The sequence below is a fragment of the Falco biarmicus genome, chromosome 8, assembly GCF_023638135.1.
Source record: "Falco biarmicus isolate bFalBia1 chromosome 8, bFalBia1.pri, whole genome shotgun sequence".
Classification (NCBI taxonomy): Eukaryota; Metazoa; Chordata; class Aves; order Falconiformes; family Falconidae; genus Falco; species Falco biarmicus.
The window spans coordinates 19,695,241-19,718,244 of NC_079295.1; the positions used below are offsets into that span (position 1 = coordinate 19,695,241).

Genomic DNA, 23,004 nt, shown 5'->3' on the forward strand with positions numbered 1-23,004 from the left:
GGAATGACTTTGAATCCTATCATTTGAAGTCATCAGATGATTACAGTAAAGTTCTGCTTTTTGTCCATCTTCTATATATATTTAATGAAATAGCTTCATTTTAAGAAAGTGAGTATATTTTGACATCCCTCTAACACAATTAATTCAAGCTCTTTTTATTAGTATTACATACTACTAGAAAATCATGATGCCTGGGAGTTTTGCATGTGAAGGGACTGTAAAGTCAGATCTTAAATTATCTAAACTTGAAGCAATAATAGCTGTAGTAAAGGGTACTCAGTAACTGAAATAAGTTCTAAAATTCTGAATGCTTTCAAATTTCATGTTCTTTGAAAAGTTATTTGAAAATCACATGTGCAAAAAGATTAACACAGGTTATACCATTAAACATGAACACAAAGCAACTGTTCATTGTTCTTCAGCTTGCAAGATATATATTTGCTTTCAAGGGGAGCTCTAATATTTGCCATCTTTAAATGAAATCACAGATACTTTTACATGTGGGTTTTATTATATGAATTGGTTTATAAGCCTGCTATTTAACATGATTATATGAATTACAAACTGTGATTTTATTTTTTATAATCTCTTTAGAGCTTGCCATTATTTTTACATGTCTATGTCTGGCATTATGCACCTTTGAAATTGTGCCAGAAATATTTATTGTCCTATTTCTGGCATTCTGGGACTCTGTGGTTCCGTTTGGTTTCCAACCAGAACAAAGCTTATTAGCAGACCCAGTTCTTGGTACTTTGCGGAAAACAATTTTATATGTAAATTTAATACTTCACTGAAGTAAGCTCTTGTAACAATCAGGAGTATGTATGAAATGCATTTACTGTAGGTAAGGTTCTACCTATCATTTTGAGCAGTTATCAAAAGCAAAACATATGTACTAATTAGAACTTTCCTTCTCATTGCCTGTCTCCTCCAGCTTGACTAATAAGAAAGCACTCAAATGCAGTCAGGTTGAATAGATGGGATACCATTTCCGCACTTGTCTGTGCACTGCACACACACGCAGTGCCCCAGAAGGAAGGCTCGCTGCAGTAAGAACAGCACATTCTCATTCACCCCTTGAATCACATTTACTTGGTTCCAATTCCCATTATTTTTAATCAAGTAAAAATCCTCTTAAGGTCAACAGGAGTTTCATTCAAATTACTTCATAATTTGGCCCTTATTTTGTTGGGTTAGCTCTCACTTTGCCCAGTAGGCACAACCATATTAAAAAGGCTATTGGAAAGTATTCTTTATTTTATTTAGCTTGAAGGAAATAGATGTTAATAAAATTTAAGGATGTACTTATGTGTGTATTAGAGGAGGAATCCTGTTGAATCGGAACCCTGGTTTGTTTAAAGAGCAAACTGCTCCAGGAAGCAAAAATAATATAGCTTACAGGTATTAGTACAGCTCAACTACTTTCACTGAGAATAATCATGCTTTCATTTGGAGACTAGGGAAAATTGATTTAGTATGTTTTTTTACAGAACATTGAGTTATTGTTTATACAGTAATTTTTCTAACTATAAACATATATTATTCATTACAACCATTAAAGAGTCAAAAGCTTGAAATCATGCCCATCAGGGAAAAGAATGTACTTACGTGTGTATAATAACTGCTTCTAAAACTTCATACATGATTTGAAGCATAACTTATCTCAAATAGAGCCAAACCACCCTTCTGCTTCTCATGTGACAATTTTACACTAGGCTGCTTCTGTTTGTTCATGAGATCTTAATGATCAAATAAACATGCATTTCAGTGTTTTATAAGAAATCACTTTCCCAATTCATTATGCCACAAAAATAATCTGAAGTTTAACTATGTTCCTAAACGTACTGTCAGAGATTTATAGTACTCAAATGAAGATGAGACTGCCATTCCTGCTTTAAATTTGATGCTCTTTCAGGTATGGAAAAGTTCGCACTCTAAGGTATCAACCAAGAGGTTTAAAATACTAAGATTTTTTTTTTAATGTAAAGCTTTTAAAAGTTTACATTTTTGCCACAGAGCAATAATCAGCAAAATAATAACAGTAATAACAATAGTAACTGTTGTAGTAGTAACAGCCATAGTTAATATAGCAACAGTGACAGCAATAGCAATAGGAAATAAAAGTAATAATAGTGTTAGTAATAATGATAGTAATTATTATTATTAATCAAAAGCAAAGGTCTTAATCACAACAAGAATACTTTATGGAATGCAAAAGTTGATCTTGGCTTCTTCTGATGATTGTATGCAATTGTTGAAAAGATTTTTATATGAACTTGGAATGCTATCTTTTGACCTGATGGATTATATATTTCTTTCCAAGGTAATAATTTATCAGGAAGAGTCAGATGCAAAGGACTTCATGGAAGTGCTGAAGTATTCAAATGCCCTACATTATAGAATACCAAAAAGCTCAGGGAATTAGAGGCAACTGTAAGAATACAGACATCTGACACTCCAAATATTACAGTTGGATCAGAACATCAGAAGCAGCATATACTATTACATATTAAAATAAAATAAAAGCTATGATATCTTCTTCAGTGCTCTTATTGCGGAATGCATTTCTAAAGCACATCTTGCCAAAATATGTCACTGGAGTCACCCCACTTCGGGAGCACCACCTTTTTTGTATGGTCTGAAATGATTCAAATGTCACAAATTAAATACAATTTACTTGGTTAATCCATTTTTAAGCCTTTCTTGCAACTTCCAGTTTATATCTGCCTCATGGCTTCAAGCCTCAACTCTTTCTAGCTCACCAATTCCCTCTACGAAAGCTCTACCAGTCCCTTGTAATCTGAAAAATTTTCTCTAGCTGTTTTCCCAGTCCCAGTCCTAATTGAAACCTGCAACAAAACAAGCCAAGAAAATAGTCTGGAGTCATTGCAATTGGTAATGTCAGTTAAGAGTGAAAGTGCAGATGTGATGTAACATTTACTATAGATATGCCCACACAAGGAAGTTATTAATTACATATGTATTTTCTTGCATTTGTAAAAAATAACATGTTCTTATATTACTTTATCAAATATATTATAAACTTTTTTTTTAAACCAAAGCTGAATTACACAGGACATTCAAAAACGTGTGTTAATTACTAAGTATTTATCATTTACATGCACTCATTCTGTTCAAGATGTAGAGGACACAACGTCCAGGCCTCAAGCTACATGATCCATTGTTGACTTGATTCAGTTCTGGCTTATGCTAACACCTCTGGCTGCAGTATGTTCAGCTAAGGATGGGATGTAAGGGTGCTGCAGCAACCAAAATGCTGCCACCAACTCCATTTCACCAGTGGTGGTAGAGTAGCTTTGCAGGTGGAAAGCAGAGCAGTAGCAAGGAGTGCCTGGACTGTGTCCCTAACCGCTCAGTCTTGCTTTAATCACCGAGGTGCCCACAGGGCTTGAGGAAGTGGCCTGAAGCAAAGCTGTGCTCTTGAGGAATCCCCTGTGGCGTACAGCAGTGAGCATAGAATGGCTAACTGAAACAGAGTAACTGGGGCACAGTACCCCAGTTTTAGTCTGAGCAATGCAGCAATCAGCAGCACCTAATTTGCAAACTGCACTGACTAACAGAACGGTGAAATAACTGGTGAGATAGCGGCACACACAGACCATAATCAATATTGGTATGGGCAGTGGATTCTGTGATCTTAAAGCTATCTACATACCTTCACTTGCTGCAATCACATCTCCACGTGCAATGTAAACAATGGTTCTGCTTCAGCATCACAAATTTCCTAGCATCTAAATGAGTTAAACTACATAGCCTCGCTAGCCAGAGAAGTCCATAAGGGTGTACTTTAAGACAATGCTGAACATACTTTGGAAGGCTAAATAAAAACCCCCAAGTAAACACAAATTAGCAACACTCAGCTTTTCTTAACCAGACAGCATTTTCCTAAGGATGTATAGACCATGTATTTATTTAGAAAAATAAACTGGATTAGTAGGCTACATATATTGCTAACATATATGAGCGTTACGAATATTACCATGGAAAGCTCTTGTTGCAGGCAAAACAGTCTTAGGGTGTGAGACCAAAACCATTTTAAAAGAAGTTTATTACTGATTGTTCAGCATTCTGCATATAAAGGGACTGAAACTGTTAAGTGCTGTCCATGATGCTGGGAAAAATTCTGAAGTTGTACTCTGCTGTTAGAGTCGTTATGCAGAATTGGGTTAAACGCCAATCCCACTGATAATGAAGGATTCCAAAGGGAATTTATTTAAGAGTTTTAAACACTCTGTAGGGGGCAGTTTTGAACCAGATTAATGAAAATTTTAAGCTGATTGATTCAAAGTTATGGTTTTATACTCAGTTTTATTATTCTCACCAGCTACATGGGCATAATTTCTTCTTTTAGGTAGATCTTGGCTCTGAAGCAAACAGGTAGCTGCATGCCATTATACAACATCACATGGTTGAGAGAATTACCTGCATGTAAAGTTCAATATTGGTAGCTAAAAATACTTTTAAAAAACTACCAGTTAGATAGATTCATAATTGTATAGCAGTGATTAGATCTTCATGGAGGAGGCCTGCATAAAAACCAGTTCTGCATCAAGGTCTAAGAACAGAAGCAGAGTCTGGGATTTCCCTCACAATTCTGGTTCAGCCCTGAATTGGACTTTTTTTTTTTTTTTTTCAATTGACAAGTCAATTTGCAGTGACTTGAAAATGTTTAAGACAATTCTGGAAAAAAAAGAGGAGAAGCTTCTTGGAGACACCAGTATTTGCTGCAGCATTTTAAAAAGCCTTTAAATATGATCTCATCATTATTTAGGTTTATTTTAAGTGGATACTATGTTACACTGAAAAAAGATGTTAGTACACTTAGATGTGTTAACTTAAAAAGTAAGATTTACATCAGCTTCTCTCCAGCAACATACTACCTTGAAGTATCAAAACCAGGAGTGGACTATAGCTGTATTTCATCTTGAAACTAAAAAGGAAGACATCCTCTCAGCAGAGGGATAGTCATTGCTACAAGGATTTAAGTAGATGTGGCTCTAGAGTGCAAGCTGAAGAGGAGAGGGTCAGTCACTGAGTTTTTTTCCACTTTGAAAGGAAGGAACAGTCTAGGTCTCAATGAGGGCAATAAAGCTGTAGATGTAGTAGCTCTGCATTGACTGACATTATTTTGCTTTGAATGAACTTACTTGAAGCCCATTCTCTAGACCACAATTTGCAGCTGAAGTTTTAATTAGCTGATACTGTAGCTAGCTAATAATGTACTGCAGCAAGATTCACCCTGAACACTGGCAGAAGCTAAAAGGATTAATTTCCCTATGTCAAAATCAAGAATGAATGCCTGGCAGATAGTAGGATTCAGAAGTTCTACTACCTGAAACTGATTGCATTGCCTGGAAATGTGGTGGGATACCTTGTTTGTCCTCCCTTAAAAGCCCGGCCTATTTTGTTTGGATTTGAATTCTTTTTAAAATGGATGTATGGTGTCTGGCTGGAATGGAGTTGATATTCTTCCTAGCAGTCCATATGCTACTGTGGTTTGGATTCTGTGGCTAAAACAGCACTGATAACACAGCAACATTTTGGCTGCTGCTGAACAGTACTTGCAGTGTCAGGCTTTTCTCTTTTTCCTGCTCTGCACCCTTAGTGACTGGGCAGGGAGCGGGTAAGAAGCTGGGATGGTAAACAGCCAGGACAGCAGACTCAAATTGGCTAAAGGGATATTCCATACCATACAATATCATGCTCAGCAATAAAACTGACATAGCAGAATAAGGAGGCGGGGGGGTTTGTCTTCCAGGGTAAACAATTGCTTGAAGACTGGCTAGGCATTGGTCTGCTTGTGGGAGGTGAGTTATTTCCCTTGCATCACTTATTTCCTTTCCTTCCCTTACTAAACTCTCTTTTAACCCAACCCACAAGCTTTCTTACTTTTGCTCTTCCTAGTCTCTTCCCCCCATCCCCCTGAGGGGGAGTGAGCAGGAGGTTGGGGGGGTGTTTACCTGCTGGCCACGGTCAATCCACCAGGACTGGAAAAACCCCCAGCGTTTACAGGCTGTGTTATCATGGTCAGGGTCAGCTGCAGGTACACAGCTTCTGCATTGGAATTTCTACGTCAGAGCTATTTGAAGGACTTTCTTCCACATCTGTGTATGTGCTCCCAGTTGTGTAGCTGTAGCGGTACAATTTCCGAGCGGTGGACTGAAGGCCGTGTGTGAGAAACACAGTGCAAACAGAGCAAGAATTCTTTGTTCCTCAGTCCTCTTGGCATGGGACAAGTGATGATATATGTCAGCCAAGAAGTAGTGCCACCTACACAAACTGATAAATGTAGAGAAGAGAAAGGACACTGCTATTACAAAAATGTAAATTAAAGAAATACAGAACGCTGCTTCTCTTCTGAGTAAGCTCAACGGCTGCCCACTGCGGTGAAGGCAGACAGTGAGAGCAGGTGTCTTCTGTGACCCTGAGGTGCTGCCAGCGCCTGTCATGGAGCGAACACATCCAGCATAGGTTTTTTGTCAGCACCTGCTTCACTGGTAGAGGCTAAACATAAATGTGCCAAGCACCTTCGGCAAACTTTCACACGCTAGTTCGATCCTCACGTTCTCAGGTTTTAGTGTCAAAACACTTTTCTGTAAACCAGTACCAGGAAAAGCCGCTGGAGGACGGGGTCGGCCTCACCAGCCCCGCCCGCGGTGGCGACGGGACCGCGGTGGCGGCGGAACGGCAGTGACCGCCCACTTCGACTTGGCTCAGCATAGCCACCCAGGATACCGTGCCGCGGCCCTGATGCGCCGGGCTGCAAGACACGGCCGGAAACTGCTACACGGGCCGGGCCGGGCCGGGCCGGGCCTGACTAACTGACGCCCTCGTTCCAGCGCGCCCCGCGGCAGCGAGGTGCTGATTGGCTGTCAGGGCCGCGCGGGGCCTGATGGGAGCGGCGCCCAGGCAGCTACGCCCCTCCTTCGGCGGGCGGCGGCGGCGGCGGGATGCACGGCCCGGCCCGCGGCAGGTACGTGTTGTCGGCGGGGGCGGGGAGCGGCCCGGCCCGGCCCCGAGCGGCTCCGCAGTTGGGGGACTGGCGCTGCCCGGGCCTCGGCTTGGGCCCCGCGTCCTCGGGGGCCGCAGCGGAGCAGGGCGGGCGGGTGGGTGGGCGGCCGGTGCCCCCGCTCTCTCCCGCCTCTCCGCGGGCGGCCGGGCCGCTGCTGGGGAGCGGGGTGGTGGCGAGCCGGGGCGCAGCTTCGGGTGAGGAGGCCGCCGGTGTGGGGAGGGGCGGCGGAGCCGATCGGTTTTCTCATCTGGCCGGAAAGACAGGCGCCGGGCGCCGCCGGTGAACCCTGCTGCCGGCCTTCGGGCCGCTCCCCGGGCCGCTGGCGGCCGTTCTCGCAGGCTTCAAATGAGGCGCCTGGCCCACCCGCTCCTTGCTCCGTCGCTTGGGAGTCTCGGGGGGGAACAACTAATTGGCCTTGTTAATGAAGGCTTTGCAAAGCATCGGAGCCCCGTAGGATGCTTCCGGACAGAAGCAGCTGAAAATCAATATGGATTTTGATATTTCATTCTCAAAATGGATAAAGTTCAGTAACGTGTTCCGACTGATAGGTTCTAGGCAGGTTGGCAGTAGGTGCTGGGCGATGCTCCTGGGTTTGCTTTGCTGGCTTCTGTGTCCACTGGGCTCGTAGCTGGAGAAGCGTGTAGTCAGTGTGGAAGTTTCTGAGGTCAGTAAATTGTGGGAGAACGCGAATCTTTGGTGGAAACTTTGTGAGCAGGACTGGAGATTCAATTTGGAGCTTGTGTTCTTTGTAATTGTAATCTGAAAATATTTACATAAAATGAAGTTTGCTAAGTTTACAAAAAACCTCATGTAAAGAATGTTCCCTTTTCCTTCAGGAGAAAGGGCTACGTGTCTGTGTGCAAGTTTCTTATGACTTGTGTTGATGTTATGCAGTCTGGAATTTCAGCATGTCAGTTATTAAAATTTATTTTGGAGACTGTTTTTTTTTTTGAGAGCTTTTCGTCTTAAGCCATCAACAACAAGCTTGAAGAAATTTGAGACTGACCTGATAAAAGTGTAATGAGATCATCAAACTATTTTCTCCATCTGGATGAATAGGTTGCTGGATGACTTCTGTAATTGTGCATGATTCATCCCACTTTCAAAACTTTTTCTGCTCTGGTACTCTTATTGTGGCACTCTTGCTTTGCTTTTTCCTAATTGAATTGCATGGTTTTGGGGTAGAGGAGATATTATCAGAAAATTTTTTTTGAGAGGCAGGTAATAAAATTGGTAATAGTGTTTTCTTAAACATCTGCATTAAGTGTTTCTTAATATTTCTGTGGTCTGTTTTAAGCCTAGGGCTAGGAAATGTTGCAGCTATCATGTATTAAATCAGTGATAATGTTTGTGGAAACAAGTCCAATTGCAGCCATGCTTTGGGGGTGGAAAGGACAGCTCAATGCTAAAGAAATGCAGTGTTCAGAAGGAAAAAGTGCTGAGCAATGATTTGGTGGTTAGAGCATGGGAAGGAAGGAGACTTGTGGAAGTCTTCTTTCTATGAACAGTAGGATAGTAGAGGTAGCTATGTGGAGTGGCAGGTGAGGAGGAACCAGGGGAGTTTGAAGCAGCTGAAGACAATTTTGAGTTTTCATATCAGAAAGAAGAGAAGGAAAGAAAACATCTGAGGTACTCCATAGAAACCATAGAAAATTCTCCATCTCCCAGCTAAGGATTTCATGACTAAACTGTAAATGTGACTCTTATTAAGGGACTGGGGCCATACCTCTTTGGGGAAGGGTTTTGGTAGTGTTACTGACTTGCAAAGCAGCATATGTAAAGGCTGTCAGCATCATAGTTCATGTAAAATTATGCGCACGGTGACACTTGTCAAACCTGTTTCTCTTGCATGTATCTGCCAGATATTTTAAAAAACATATGTAGAGGTAGCAGTGAATGTGTTATTGACAAAGGTCTGTGTCACCAATGGCTCACAGATAACCTATGCCCAAAAGATCTTCTAACACTTCTACTGCAGAGGTTCTCAAACCATGGCCTGAAGGAAAATGGCACACACAAACGCCGTGTGAGCATCTCCTTGTCTCTGTGTGTCCACAGCTGAGAGCTACTGTTGCTTCTAACAACAGTGGCGGTGATTAGAAAACAAACTAGATTTGGAACCTTGTGCTAAGTTTACAAACTTCTTGATTGGCTATTTAACATAGCTTTCATATTGTTTTGCAATAAAGGTACTATCTGTATCTGTAGAAATATTTGCAAAGAAAGTATCTGCTCAGATCTGCTGCAATACCCGTCATGCGGAAACTTGCCTATAACTGCAAAGTGAACAATTGCATAAAATTCTTAGTGTTAGATTGAGTGTTTGAAAAATAAATATTGCTGCTGTTTTATTGAGGTGAGTTGCTATATAGTAGTGATTATTTTGAGAATTTACTTGAATCCAAGGGGTAATTGTGCTTTTTCTGTGGCTCACCTCTTTGTGCCAGTGATTTGGCAGGAGCAGGGCTAATCTGTCCATCTGTTCTAGCTTGGTTTTGGCAGCATTTCAAATTCGGATTTCCTTATCTTTAAGGATTGTTTTTTGAAATCATAGGCTCTGTAGTTCTGGATTCTGAAGTCCTTGATATTCTTAAAGGGTGAAGAGATTACTGTACTATGGTAGCATTTGTGCTACTGAGCCGTGTGTATCCTACATTATATTAATTTGTTCTGACAGCCTCAGACAACTTGGAGGCAAATTTGAATTGAAATGATGTTTCTTTGTCTTATTTTTTGGCCAAAGGTAACTTAATAAGATAAGAATCACTTACATTTCTGCCTAACTGGATCGGTGCTTTGTTTTAGTAAGCCTTGCTGTTTCATTCCAGAGTTAAAAAGGTTTGATCCCTAGTTGAGATTCAGCGGTAGTTTACTGTTGGGGTTGCTATGAACTGATCACTTTTTCATTCACTGGATAAAAAATTGTAAATTAAGTGACTGGAGAGAAATTCTGCTGTCCTAAGGTTCAAAGTCAGTTGATTTCAACTACCTGTTGTTGGAGAGCTGCTACACTTTTGATTCCAGAACCAACACCTGAATTGTCAAATTAGTGCTGTTCCAGGTTTGTCTAGGGTGAGCTGTGCAGTGTTTGCACCTTTGGAATTGCTTTAGGGCCATTTGATGTGCTGGTGACTGCATTGTGTATTGTGTGCAGGGGAGACCTGCCAGTGTAGTGCTTTCCTAGAGCAAGTGGAATCTCTTTGAAACTGATTATTTGAACTTAAAACTGATCATACAGAGGAAGAACAGTAGTGTTATTCAATATGTTCTTGTTGATGAGAGCATGAGAAGAAAGTATATTTGTTGGAGATGAACTTTCTTACAAATAGGATATTAATGCTGAATGACTAGAGTGACAACTGAAAAGGGATGTTAAGAGATGCTTATGAGCAGCAGAGGAAATAATTGGAAAACAGTTTCTTAAATAATCCTGCTTAAGTTTTTAAGTTTTTAGAATTGTTTTTCTGCTGGAGAATTTTGGTGACTTTAGTGTAATTTTGTGTTTCCATTTTTGAGGACTATGGTTAAATATTTCCAAAGTAAAAATAAGCTTGGCTGCAGCAAGGCTGATCAGCTGACTTAGGAGATGGCCTACAAAATAGAAGACTGCATTTTAAAATAACATATTGGTAGATAACTAGGCAGTGGCTTTATGCGATGCTTTTGTTCCTTTAAATATTGGAATAAATTTGTGCATCTTGGATTATGCTGTTAGATCACTCCTAAGCACTTAATGCTTCACTTCTAGCTGTGAATTCTTGTAGAAGATTGATAGCTTTGCCAACATTTGTCCACAAAAGAAGATGGGTGGATTACTTTCAAGATGGAGGGTAAGTAAAATTATGTAGCAGTATAATAATCTTTAGTTTGGAAGATGGGAGTACATGGGACATGTTTCTTAATGCCTGTTGGCTGACTGTTAATACTGAATGTTAGTGCTGAACTTTTCCCATTAATATGTCACTTAAAGTCCAGTAGTGAGATACAGTGACCAAAAATATTATCTGCCAGATCGCTAAACTGAAAATGTGTAGCTGTCCTTTATTTCCTTTGCAATACCAGGGCTGGGACTGGTTTGGTTAACAGCTTACAGAAATGTTTTAACTCTTTCTGTAAATCTGAAGAGTTTTTTGGTGCTTCATTGGGATAGATACAGCAGCATCTGTGACTTGAAAGATTGATGGCTGTTTCAGGTCAAAATGGATACATTCAGAATATCATTCTGCATCTGTGTTAACAAATATTTTGGTAGCTGTGTGTATCTATGCAAGTCTTCCTAACTGCTTTTATTGGCTTGTATATTATTGAATGGTGTACTGAGTTTGAGGAAGAGGCATGAGGCTTTTAACTACTCTTCTGGCAGGTGCAAGTTGTTAGTCTGGGTTTGCCTTTGCATATTATCAATTGATTTCAGAGCCTTTTGTACAAAACTCCTTTAAAGGCAAAAGTTTAGGTGAAATTCAGTTTCATGTAATAGAAAGAAACGTGCTTTCATGATCATGCGATTTGGGCTATGGTTTTTGAATTTGTGGCCTGAAGGATGGGGGAAGATAATGGCTTTATAGTTCTCAGAACTAAGGAAAGATTCCTAGAAGGTGAATTCCAAGTTGCTTCTAAGGGGAATTTTACTAGAGATGATAATGCTTATTTGCAGTTGCTTATAATTTATTTAGAGCCTGTGTCTTTGTGCGGAATTAACAGTCATAAAAAGTGTAATATATGGGAAGCCCTAACCTGAGAATTTATCTTTGTTTTGCCTATCCTCTCTACTTATCAACTATCTCCTTGTTTTACTTCCCACCCACACATCCGTTATGGCTGTACATGCATTATAGGTTTTAATCTCTTGTGGTGCAGGAGAGGAGCCTTCAGTTAATAACAATACCAACTGTAAAACAGTGATTCATTACAGTACCTTCTATTTGTCACTATTAAAGTAGGAAAGCTTCTTAGCTTTATGTAAAATAGATAATACATTAATCTGTTAAGAATATATCTGTGTTAGGAAGCTGTTAATGTACAGTAATCCTCAAAATACTGACTTTTTTTTTAGTGAGATTAACATCTTTGTTCTTTCTCTTGTAAGCAGGCAAAGCCTTCCACTGTAGAAGTATTAGAGAAAATTGATAAGGTAGGTATTTGCTTTTTGGTGTGTTGTTTGCTTTTTGTTTAGAAATACGCATTTTTTGCTGGCTGTGTATTTCTTTCACATTAGGTAAAACACTGTCATGGAATTTAAAATTATTTTGGTAAGTATTCAAGTTGGATGTACTACAGATTTTGAGTTTCAGATGGACTGCTACCTTTTTTCCCCTTAGTCATTTAACAAAAGAACCATAATGTATAACAGATTGTGAGAAACTACAGTTTAAATATTTAGAGAGTCTGAAATGAGAATGAATGTGAAGTTGGCTTGATTACACAATTTAATTATAACTAATGGTTAAACTCCTGTGTAATGGAAAATGTCACTAACGCAAAGTTCCATTCGTCAGGCTCATTAGAAAAGCTTCAATGTATGGTCTTAAGTGTAAGAGTTGTAACTGTAGTAGTAGTAAATAAGGTCAGGGGCAGAGTAACTGAATAGACGGTTCAGTAATCAATTGTGATTTTTAGCTAGCATTTGTGACAGATGTCTGTACTCTATGGGGAAATTAACTGTTTTGAAATATGCTGTTGATATTTTTTGTTTTCCTTTTAATGAAAGTGTGAGTATTCCTATTGTCACTTGAAATGCAGTCAAAATGGTAACATAACAGAGCATTGCTTGATCACTTATTAATATGCCAAAAAGCAACATTCAGATGTCCAGGTTTTCACTCTTGATGTGAGGAGGATACTGAAATGAAAGCATGTGAAGTGACAAAGAGGTTTCAGCAATTTGTTAGTAGAAAAGTATTAAATGAATTTATTAAATATTAATAGAAAAGTATTAACAGCATTTGAAATTCCACAGGTGCCTGATGAAAGTTTTAGTAAGCAAAGTATGGTTAGTGATTTATCTTATCATAAAGACTGCCATTCATATTAGCATTTTCCTCTTGTCCCAAATACACTAATGCATTACAAAAAGGAAAAAGTGCTGATCTGTAATACTTCTTCCCAATAACGACGTGTTACTACTAGTACAGTGCAAATGGCCCACATCGAAACCTTAGTGTGAAGTATTTATGCTATGAGTTACCTTTGTGCAAATATTGTTTATCAAAAAGCTGCTTGATGTTTCTAATCAAGTATCAAATTGATATGGGTAATTTTAGAAAACAATTAAAGCCAGCTTTGTAAAAATGCCCACTGATTTCACTAAGAAGGTTGAACCCTATTTATTTACAGGAAATACAGACATTAGAAGAATTTAGAGAAAAAAATCAGAGGCTACAGAAACTATGGGTTGGAAGGCTGCTTCTCTACTCTTCAGTTCTTTACCTTATCACCTGCCTAATTGTATATTTCTGGTGTCTTCCTGATGAATGGACAGAAAGGTTGATTATGACACTTCCATTTTTTGCATTTCCATTGATGTAAGTAAATATGTCTTTTTTTCTTTTTCTAACTGCTGTTCTTTTGATAAAAGGAGATGGGAAATACATCTCAGCAGGGGTTTAGGTTTGCTTTTGACAATCCATGAGTTGTCATAACTTTTTTTTCTTGTGAAATAAATCCAAGTAGCTAGGCAGACACTTTCTTTGAAAGAAATGTCTCTTATAGGTCTGGTTTTAGTGTAGAACTAAAGGTATTAGCATCTGAAGTTACTTGGCTTATTAAAATTATTAAAATAATAGACACAGACCTGTATCTGGACACCTGCAATATAAGCAGATGAGCATTATCTTGGGTTTTATGTCTAGTGCTATTTGGGAAAGTAACGCTGCTATATGAAAGTGACCTAAGATACATTGCCTGTATGTAAAATACAGTGTATAAAATTGGGAAAAAAAATACAAGAATGAATGGAGAAACTTACTTTTGCATGTTAGGTGACTGTTAACACAGAAGAACTTGAAAGGTCATCAGCCTAAATATGTTGAGAACTAGTTTTCTGTAATTAGCTGTTTTTCTGGAAAATTGTTGACTGTAGTCTTCAACCAGAAAATATCCTAACATCATTGGGTATTGTATAGTTTTTTTTGTTCCCCTGAGCTGTTTGGCTGCTGATCCTCATGAGTGGCTTTTGTTTTCTAAGACAACTGCTTTTCTAAAAATAAAAAAAAATGGGCTCCCACTTCACTAAACTGCTGCTTTCCTGCCTTCCCTTCCCCCAGACTACCAAGGAGGAGAAGCTGCCTACTGAGCATCTTTCCTACCGACAGGGACCACAGTGCATTTGTTAATTTGCTGAAATGAACATCATAGATACTGTCTATTTGTACAGCATCTTTGTATGAAAACATGACTTGTCAGTACCCTAGCTTTAGACTTGAAAGGCAAAGTTGAATGTAAATACTTAAGGTTTTGTGAGTTTGAGTAGTATGGGTCAGCATAACATAACCTGCAAAAAACATCGACTTGAAGATGCTTTTTCTAAGTCGTACTGTGCTATGCATAATATACTAATACGCTGCTGCTACAGAATCCTGTGGAGAAGATTCATGGGCAGCAATATCTTGACTGGAAAGGATTAATACAGAAATTAAAGCTCAAATTAATCTTTGGCAGCAATATGAATTGATTTTGTTCTTAAGGACAAGGATTTGAAAGTCCTTGTTGTTAGCATGTGAGGCTTGCTCATGCTAGTAGGGGAAGCCTGTGGGAGAGGAAGTATTACCAGCCTCCCTTCACTTAGGTGTGTTAGGATTAGTGTAGCAATGAAAACTTGTATTCCTGGAGGTGGTGACTTCTAGTGCTGTGGTGTGAATTTTCACATTGGGTTTTTAGTCTCTAGTTTGTCCTTCAATTATTTATTTATTTTTAAAGGTAGGTTTCTGTAAAATTTAAATTGGATATCAGTTTACTAACACTTAGAATTAGACTGTTGTTCTCTTATGATGTGCAACTGTTTTATCTGATTTTTTTCTCTTAAGCTTGTTCCCCTTCAGCTTTTTTTGGCAGATATGAATGGCAAGTAACTGCCAGCTTGTCTTTGTTCTCGGTCAAGAGGTGACTCCATGCTGAATGCCTGGTGCCACCCAGTAATAACTCTAGAGATTTTTTCAGTCCTAATCAAACTGGAATATGTCTGCCTTTTCCAGCTTGCAGTCAGTCACCAACTTGTTTGTGCCTTAGGTCATTCCCTTAGGGTCTCAGCAAGTTACTGATGCTGGTAGTGTGAGTTAAGTTCTGGGAATATGTAACATCATTAATTTTAAATGTATATAAAAAAATATTAGCATGTTAGAACGATGCTATTCTTGAAGTGATTTTCTTTTGAATTGGATTGTTTCATCTTGCATGTTCTGATTTTCAGAGAAATATGTTTTTATTTTGTAAAATTGGTTTGAAATGGTCTGCTATTAAACTTTCACCTCAAAGTTCTTAAAGAGAAAATGTTATTTCATGAAGTCCTGCCATATATCTGTTAGCTTAGAATACAGCTTTAGGTAGAATACTCTTTATTAAGCATACAGTAAAAAAAAAGTAATGCTTTTGCCTGTGTAATGTAATCTTTCAAGTGATTCAAACCCTGTAAAACATTTATTTGATACTTTATGAAGAGACACATCTTGCATTGTCTAAGTGGGCAAAGCCACCTGTATTCTTAGAGTAGTTACTACAGCATGCCATTGAATGTAGCATAGAGTTAAACTTCTTTCTCTGTTTTTCTGACCATGAGTAAGTTACTCTCACATTCCATTTGTCTTGTCTCTTACCTAACTCAGGTTTTGTTAATGCTTGAAAGCCTTTTGAACTGGGCATCCATTAAATAAATTCAAAAGATGTTCTTATGAATTAAGCCGAAACGCTATTTGAAATCTTATAGCTTCATATATAGATATATTGAAGTCTTGTATGCTTTCTTAGACTAGCTGTTTTTCAGAGAACCTTTCTAGCCTTTACAATTTTTTTTCTTAAATGAAAGATTGCTGCTTTGGGCTTTATTATATAGTGCTTGGTACTGGGACTGTTTTGGATAAGATGTTTGAAAGAGCTTGAAGTATGAGATTTGCCACTTGGCTTAGATTGAATAACTTGCCAGGAGAAGTGTCAACTTCATAATTACAAGCAATTCTAATTTTTAAATCAAATGAAGTCCTGGTGACTGCAGAGAGACCTTTCAGATATAAAATAGTCATAGATCAGTTTATCTTAAGCACAGATAAACTGCTGCATTGTTTGAGCTGAGTCAGCTGAAAACCTACAGAAACTTGAGTGGATTCAGAGCTCTTTAAAATTGCCAGCAGTCAGGTCAGTTAACCCTACCTGAGAGAGCATTTGTACGATAGCTGTACCTTGTGGTCTTTGTTGGTATTGAATTCTTCCGACTAATCTCCTGGGTCTTAATTTTGGGCCTTAGCTGGTAAGCTTGTGTTTCGGGATATCATGCATCATAAATCTATTAAATAAGAAATGATGAGTAAGTAATTTTCAGCTAGCTGCCCATACCTTAATTTTTAAAAAGGTCCCGCTGAACATTTTAGCAAGCAATGATGTTACTTGCTGCTGCTTGCTTAGTATTTCTACCTATAGTAAGTAATACTTGGTTAAATTTTAATAGGAGGATTTTATTTAGAGCAGTGTTGGTAAGATACTAATTTAATTCTTAATTTTCTGTATAAATAGTGTTTGAAGACTTCTGTTTTTTGTATTTGCAAAGTTAAATCATCTGGTAAGTCTTCTGTTTGCTAAATGACTTCAGAAATGGTTACTGTAATATATTTTAACTAATATTCTTCTTTTTGTTTTAAAGAATCTGGTTTATAAGAACACTGCTCATTTTTTTCTTTTCCAAAAGGACAGAGAGGAATAGTAAGTATTTTTTTCTGTTGTTTTTTACAATATGGAACAATATGGGAATGATGCTTGCTCTGAAATTGTAAATATTTTTGATAATTTGGCTTCCAGGAAGAGAAGAGTAGCCCTTTGGTTGATGCTAAAATGGGTAGTAGTAGCTAGACTATTTCTCTAATGCACAGTTCTTGAAAGAACAGGAAGGAAACAGCTTAATCTTCCACTTCACTTATAAAACTGTGGTAACTTTCTGCTGTCTTTGCATGTCTCAAAGTGTAATGGAATAAAATGTAGTGTAGGAGTGAGGGAAAGGAAATATAAACAATAGTAGTACTTCCCTTTAATACTTGCATCTTGCAAGTATTCCAGCAGTCTTAACCTGCTATCTTTATGTATAAGAGAAGAGATTTATAGCATAAATGTTTAATTTGTCAAGACAGATTTTTCTCTCCTGAGTTCTGCAAAGCATGCTTCTGTTTTCCTGAGAGGAAAAGGGATATGCATGTGGTTTTTTTTGTGGTTTTGAGCACGAAGGAAAATTTGAAGGTATGTAACAAAACCAAAAAGTAATGCAGATGTTCAACTATATATGTATATAAAGTGGTTAAAGAACATGCAGATTCATTCTAATGCAGAATTTAAAACTGTATCTGTGGCACTTACCTGCAGTAGTTAGAATTCATTTGAGACTTTCTTTGAAAGCAGTCCAGCCTGTAACAATATCTCATGGTGATGTGAGCAATAATACAGGAAAACCTCAATGTTGTACTATGTTTTATGACTTGAAGAACAACATGATGTATTTAATTTGTGACAGCTTACGAGTTAAACATCACTTTTGGAATTTTTCTTAAACTTAATGTTTGCATTTGAAATGCAAGCATAGGACATACATTTTTATGTAGAAATAAAATTGTCCATATACTCTGTGGTGCTGTGTGATTAATTTCTAAGGTGAATATATATTTGCATTTCATGGCTGAATAAGGAAAAAATGTACGTATGTTTTTCTAGTTTGCTTAAATGTCTTTATTGCTGGTTTTAGCATACAAGGAAGTCTACCGCTTTTGTTGAATCTATGTGTGACAGGTTTTAGTAGATGTTAGAACATGCCAAGAGAAATTGCTTGTGCATTGTTCCACAGATCAGGTGCAAACAAAGTGTTTTACCTGAAAGATAGAAGTCCTGTATTTGGAAAAGAGAAATCAAATGTGCGGTTCAAAAGTTACAGCAGGAAAGCAGAAGAAAATGTAGCTCAGAGTAAACTGGCAAATGAGTGGCTCAAAGCTAGCCTTTTATTCTGGTTTAAGATAATATAACACATTGAGTCATTTGAGATGATTATTTAATACTGTAAAGCTCTATACTGGATAACCAGCATACACCAGTTTTGGGAACCATGCTCTGAATGAGGAAAATTCCTGGTGAGACACTAGGAAAGGTGATGTAGAGACATTATGGAATTTCACATTTTAAGACTGGCTGGTGAACAACTGTTGAGGAAGATTTAGGCTATCAGTCCCAAAGTGTGGGGAAAATGAATGAGGTATCTTGCAGGTATTGACTTCTTTAGTATGAATTCTTTTTTTTTGTCAGTTTAATTGGGATTAGATGTATTGGTTTCTTGAGAGTACTTTGCAGTAATTGCCATTTATTTGGCTATGTTTGAAGGGGCAGGTGTTTCATGAGGTTCTTGTTGAATACAGGAGGTAAAGTGATCAGAAACAAATGCCCACGTTTAAACTAATTGCATTGCTTTGTGGGAGGCTATGCTTGAAGATGTATGTTCTAGGCATTTCTGTACCAAAAGCAGCTTCGAAGTGTTAACAGCTGACTGTATTGTGCTATTTGTTTGGCTGCATGATACCATACTGCATTGCAGTGCATTTCAAGGTGTTAATCTGTGTGATGCTAATGAGAGGCAGTGTTGTAACATAAATGTAAAATTTGGTGAGGAGGTACCTTATTAATTTGAAGATGCACTATTCCTGGAACTGTCTATCTTCTGTGGTCCGGCCCAGTGCTAAATATGTTTGTGTTCTGTGTCCTATTCATCTTAACTAATAAGGGATTGTTGTAGCTTCCCTTTCATTGCATAAACTTCCAAATATGTACATGCCTAGTTTTAGCATTTTGTACATTTTGTAGTGGCTTATTCTATCAAAATGGGTTTCTGCGTTCTGGAAAAGTTCAAATAATTGTTCCCTTAATTTCAAGTAACAGTAGTGTTCCTGAAGTAGTATAAAAAAGTGTGTATAGCATACTTAAATATTTTTTTGTATCTTTATTTATAAATGTTTGGTGGGTTTTGATATTGTTTGCTGTAGTTCTCTGAAGCTTTTTCTTTTTTTGAAAACTGAAAAATGTGTAGAAATAGCTGTATCTTGAAGGTAGCTGCTTGTCTCTAGTAGAGCTGAGAAGAGGAAAAAGTTGTAAAACTTTTTGTTAAACTCTTGCTGTGAAGAGCATGGTAGAAATGAATTTAAGAGAATATCTTCTATATTAGGCGATGGTTTATTACGGTGAGTTTTCCATGAGTTCCAAGCTGCAAGCATTGACTTAAAGGAAAATTCCTCATGCATTTGACCTTTCTTTCCCTTCCTTTTAGAGAGGTTAGTTTTAACAGTCTCTTAACATTTAGTAGTAAAATGGCCTTCTGGTAGCTTTCTTTACAAAACTGGTTTTTTTTGCTGAAGCTTGAAAGTATTGAAAGTGTGGAATAGATTGAGATTTGAAGCTCAGATTTGACCTGGCATTTGAAACTAGTGTGTGTTAAGAGGCTTATGTGAAATACTGAAGCCAGTAAATCTGGTACTCAGATATATTAATATTTAGACCTCAAGCTTTTTTCTGTAGTTTGGCTCATGAGATTAAGTGTATTTGGTCCATTGTTGTACCAGTTTTAATGTAAAGGTCAAAGCAGGGCACTGGATAGAATTGGTTTGCTTAATGAGGAAATGGTACATAAAACTTTTTAATAGTTATAACTGTAAAGTGATAAGTGGGCTATAATTTATAAGCAGTTTAGCATTTAAAAAGATTTACTTCCACATAAAAACTTTGGTTATTTTACAGGAAGTTTACTAATGTAGGGTTGGTAGTGGTCAGTGCATAATTCTTCCTGATCTCACAGGGTGAAGTCAATGTTTAGAATGTGCTGAAATTCTCTTCTTTTGTATTTGAAAAGTAATGTATGATGTCTTTCTTTTAGATGATGCACTGGAAGATTTAAAATCTCAAAAGAAGAAAATAGTAAGTAAAACTTCAGGAAAAGCTAGTTGTTTTGGTCCACTGAGGTGGTTTTACGTTTGTGCAAGTTGAGTTTGATTGTAATGTATAGATGAAGAGCAGAGGGAGGGAAGTTAAACTATTGCAATTTCTTTTTTTTTTTGTACATTTTCTAGTAGCACACAAGGTTTTCCTTACCCCAAAACTACAAAGGATTGCTTGGATATGAGAATAAATTGTCTCCTTGTAGTCTACCTTAAGCCTACTGTTTTAGTGTTGCTAGATCTATGTGAAGTGATTCTGTTTTGTCAGAAAATGAAAATGTATGCTTTAACCTACTCATTACTGACTACTTTCACGTTAGGATCATAAAGTATTAAATGTTGCACTGATTTAAGAACATAGAGTGCAAATACAATAGTTACTCTATTACTTAATGTCTTATTCATAAATAGCAAAAAGGGCTTCCATCTTGTCTGGAGTCACTCTTTCATCAAGAAAGAGATTACTGTTTATATCTTGAATGCACTTATTTCCCATGCTCCTCCATCGTATTTTTGTACTACGTATTTCTTCCATGACGCTCTTTCCTCTAAAAAATTTGTGTCACGTATCAGTCCTGTCAGTTGTCTTGAGGCCAAGTATTTTGTGAGCTGTGAGGTTGAGTTAACAGTGGAAAACTGGTGTATGCCAGCTGTTTGCTTCAACTGGATCAGCGTAATCTCAGTAAGACAAATTCAGGAGGGAAAACGTTCCAAGTTTTGGATAACTTGCACTCTTTGTGAAGTTTGTAAAACTGAAAGCTGCTTCCTTTCTATGTAACCATTCCATAAGGGAGTTCTCTGTTAACTTACTTTGTTGACTTCATCTCCTGCCTTGCAAGGCAAAACTTAAAAACTGCCACCACAAAACCACAAAAGAACCCCAACCAACCAAAACCCAAACACCACACTCCTGCCAACAAAACAGCCCCTCCCCCAAAAAACTCCAAAGATTATATTATGAGGCTTTATTGTTAACGAGTTTCCCAAAGTGTTCATTTCATGCCTTCTGGTTTTTGCTGTGGTAGCTAAATTAATAGAAAACCCAGAACAAAGCTACTAAAAAGCAGCCAGGTAGGAATCTGGTGTTATGTGGCCTTTACAGGGGAAACAGATTTCACTGATCTTCTCTGTTTTGTATCACTTCTAAAATGTAGCTGTAAAAATAATAAGCTGTAACTTAATTGTTATTGCCCTTTGGTAAAGAGGATTTGATGATGTTTATATCTGCTAATCCTTTATTAAGGAATCTATTAAAAGGAAGTGTTCTTGGTTGGAGAGGTGGTAAAGAGGGGTTGGAGAGGCTTACATTTTCCGAGAATTAAATAAATGATGAAATATAACAACTATGTTTTTATTTTATGAAAACTGCTTAACTGAAATTAGTTAATCACCAATTTACATAGTCATTGGGTAGCTTTGGAGGGAAAGTTCTTGGAATAGAAAAAGCGCAATAGAGGAAAAAACAGTTTTTGGTATCTTAAAGTAAAGCTTTCATTTTAGTTTAAGTTTATTTTTCTGTAATCATGTAAATCTTCATATTTATTCTAGAAGAACTAGTAATGCTGAATTTTTGTGAGAAGCACTTTAGAGAAAAGGCGTTGAATAAAAGATTAGTCAGGAAAAAGCTGGTTTATAAGGGGGAGACTTTTACTTTAAGAATTGATGCAGTTGAAACAAGATGTAAATATGTATTTTGCATATGCAAAAAAAATCAAAATAACATATTGTAGAAGAGCAGCCAGTAGTTAAAAATTAAACTACCACATGAATACTTTGTGAACAATATAAAAATTATAGTATAACTGGAGAGTTTAAACCTGGAAATATGAATTACCATTAGTATATATGCATGCCAGACTTCTAAATAGGATTAGTAAAACAGTTCTGAGAAGTCCAGTAACCTGTGACTCAGCTATTTTGTCAGTCTGAGGGGAATTAGTCCATGATTATCTCTTGATCATATGGGTGCCTGGATCATAGCAAGGAACCAGAAACAGAAGACATACTCAACAAGAGGTTGCAGTAAGTGCAGTGTTAGTTTTAACTCAGAAGATTGACTAGGGAGTTTCATCATAATTTAAAGGTATTCAATTAAGCATTAAAATGAGATCATCATACATGAAACCTAGCATGCTGAAAGTAGATGCAAGTAATGAGACAGAATATAATTTATATTTTAGATAAAAACACTCAAAAATTGCACTCTGTAATAATTTGGTTTTGATAATGTTCAGATTTGATTTTGTTTTGGATTAACTTCCTTCAGACTATCTGTGGCCACATACAATTATAGCAACACCTACTTTTTAGTAAAACAAAACAAAAACCTTCATTAAGTAAAATAATGGGAAGGGGGGAGGGCGGGGATTTGTTTCCCTTTTAGATTCTGATTTGCTACTGAGTGTGCAAATAGGATTAATTACCAAGATATTTGTTGTGATCCTCAAAATATCTGGGATAAGTAAATTATGTTTTTCCTGTGTATTTGTAATGCAAACTTCTAGGCACTGTCAGCCTGCCACAACAGCTATGGTTTTTCACTTCACTGCAGCTCAGCTACCCCATTGCTGGAAAAATCTTAAATTGCAGACATTGTTTTGAAAAATGTTACAGTACTTGTGTTTTAAAGGGATGTAGTCCACCTTTTCCCTAGTGACATTACTTATGAGCTGAAGGGTACCTATAACGGAGTAAGCTTATCTACTAGGTACGATGCCCTGGTGGCTGAGCAGTGAGCTGCTCAATAGAACTTCAGTTCTGTTCAAAAGGCTTCAGTCTTGGGTGGCATAATCACATGGATATTCATGTGGGTAA

At 37.6% G+C, this 23,004-nt stretch overlaps 1 protein-coding gene across 6 annotated transcripts in view; it reads left to right on the forward strand.

Annotated features, from left to right (window-relative positions):
- Positions 1 to 6,904: 6,904 nt before the first annotated feature.
- LNPK (lunapark, ER junction formation factor) overlaps positions 6,905 to 23,004 on the forward strand; it is a 54,785-nt gene continuing 38,685 nt past the window's right edge. For 5 of the 6 annotated variants that reach the window (XR_008823516.1, XR_008823517.1, XM_056349201.1 and 2 more), the window contains exons 1-6: positions 6,905 to 6,994; positions 10,782 to 10,863; positions 12,120 to 12,164; positions 13,367 to 13,554; positions 16,878 to 16,936; positions 20,130 to 20,170. Coding sequence is in view for 4 of the 6 variants with exons in the window: in XM_056349201.1 (XP_056205176.1) it covers positions 10,837 to 10,863; positions 12,120 to 12,164; positions 13,367 to 13,554; positions 16,878 to 16,936; positions 20,130 to 20,170 (360 nt within the window). In the remaining 2 variants the exon portion in view is untranslated. The remainder of the gene's footprint in view (positions 6,995 to 10,781; positions 10,864 to 12,119; positions 12,165 to 13,366; positions 13,555 to 16,877; positions 16,937 to 20,129; positions 20,171 to 23,004) is intronic. The other variant, XM_056349200.1, reaches the window with a different exon arrangement.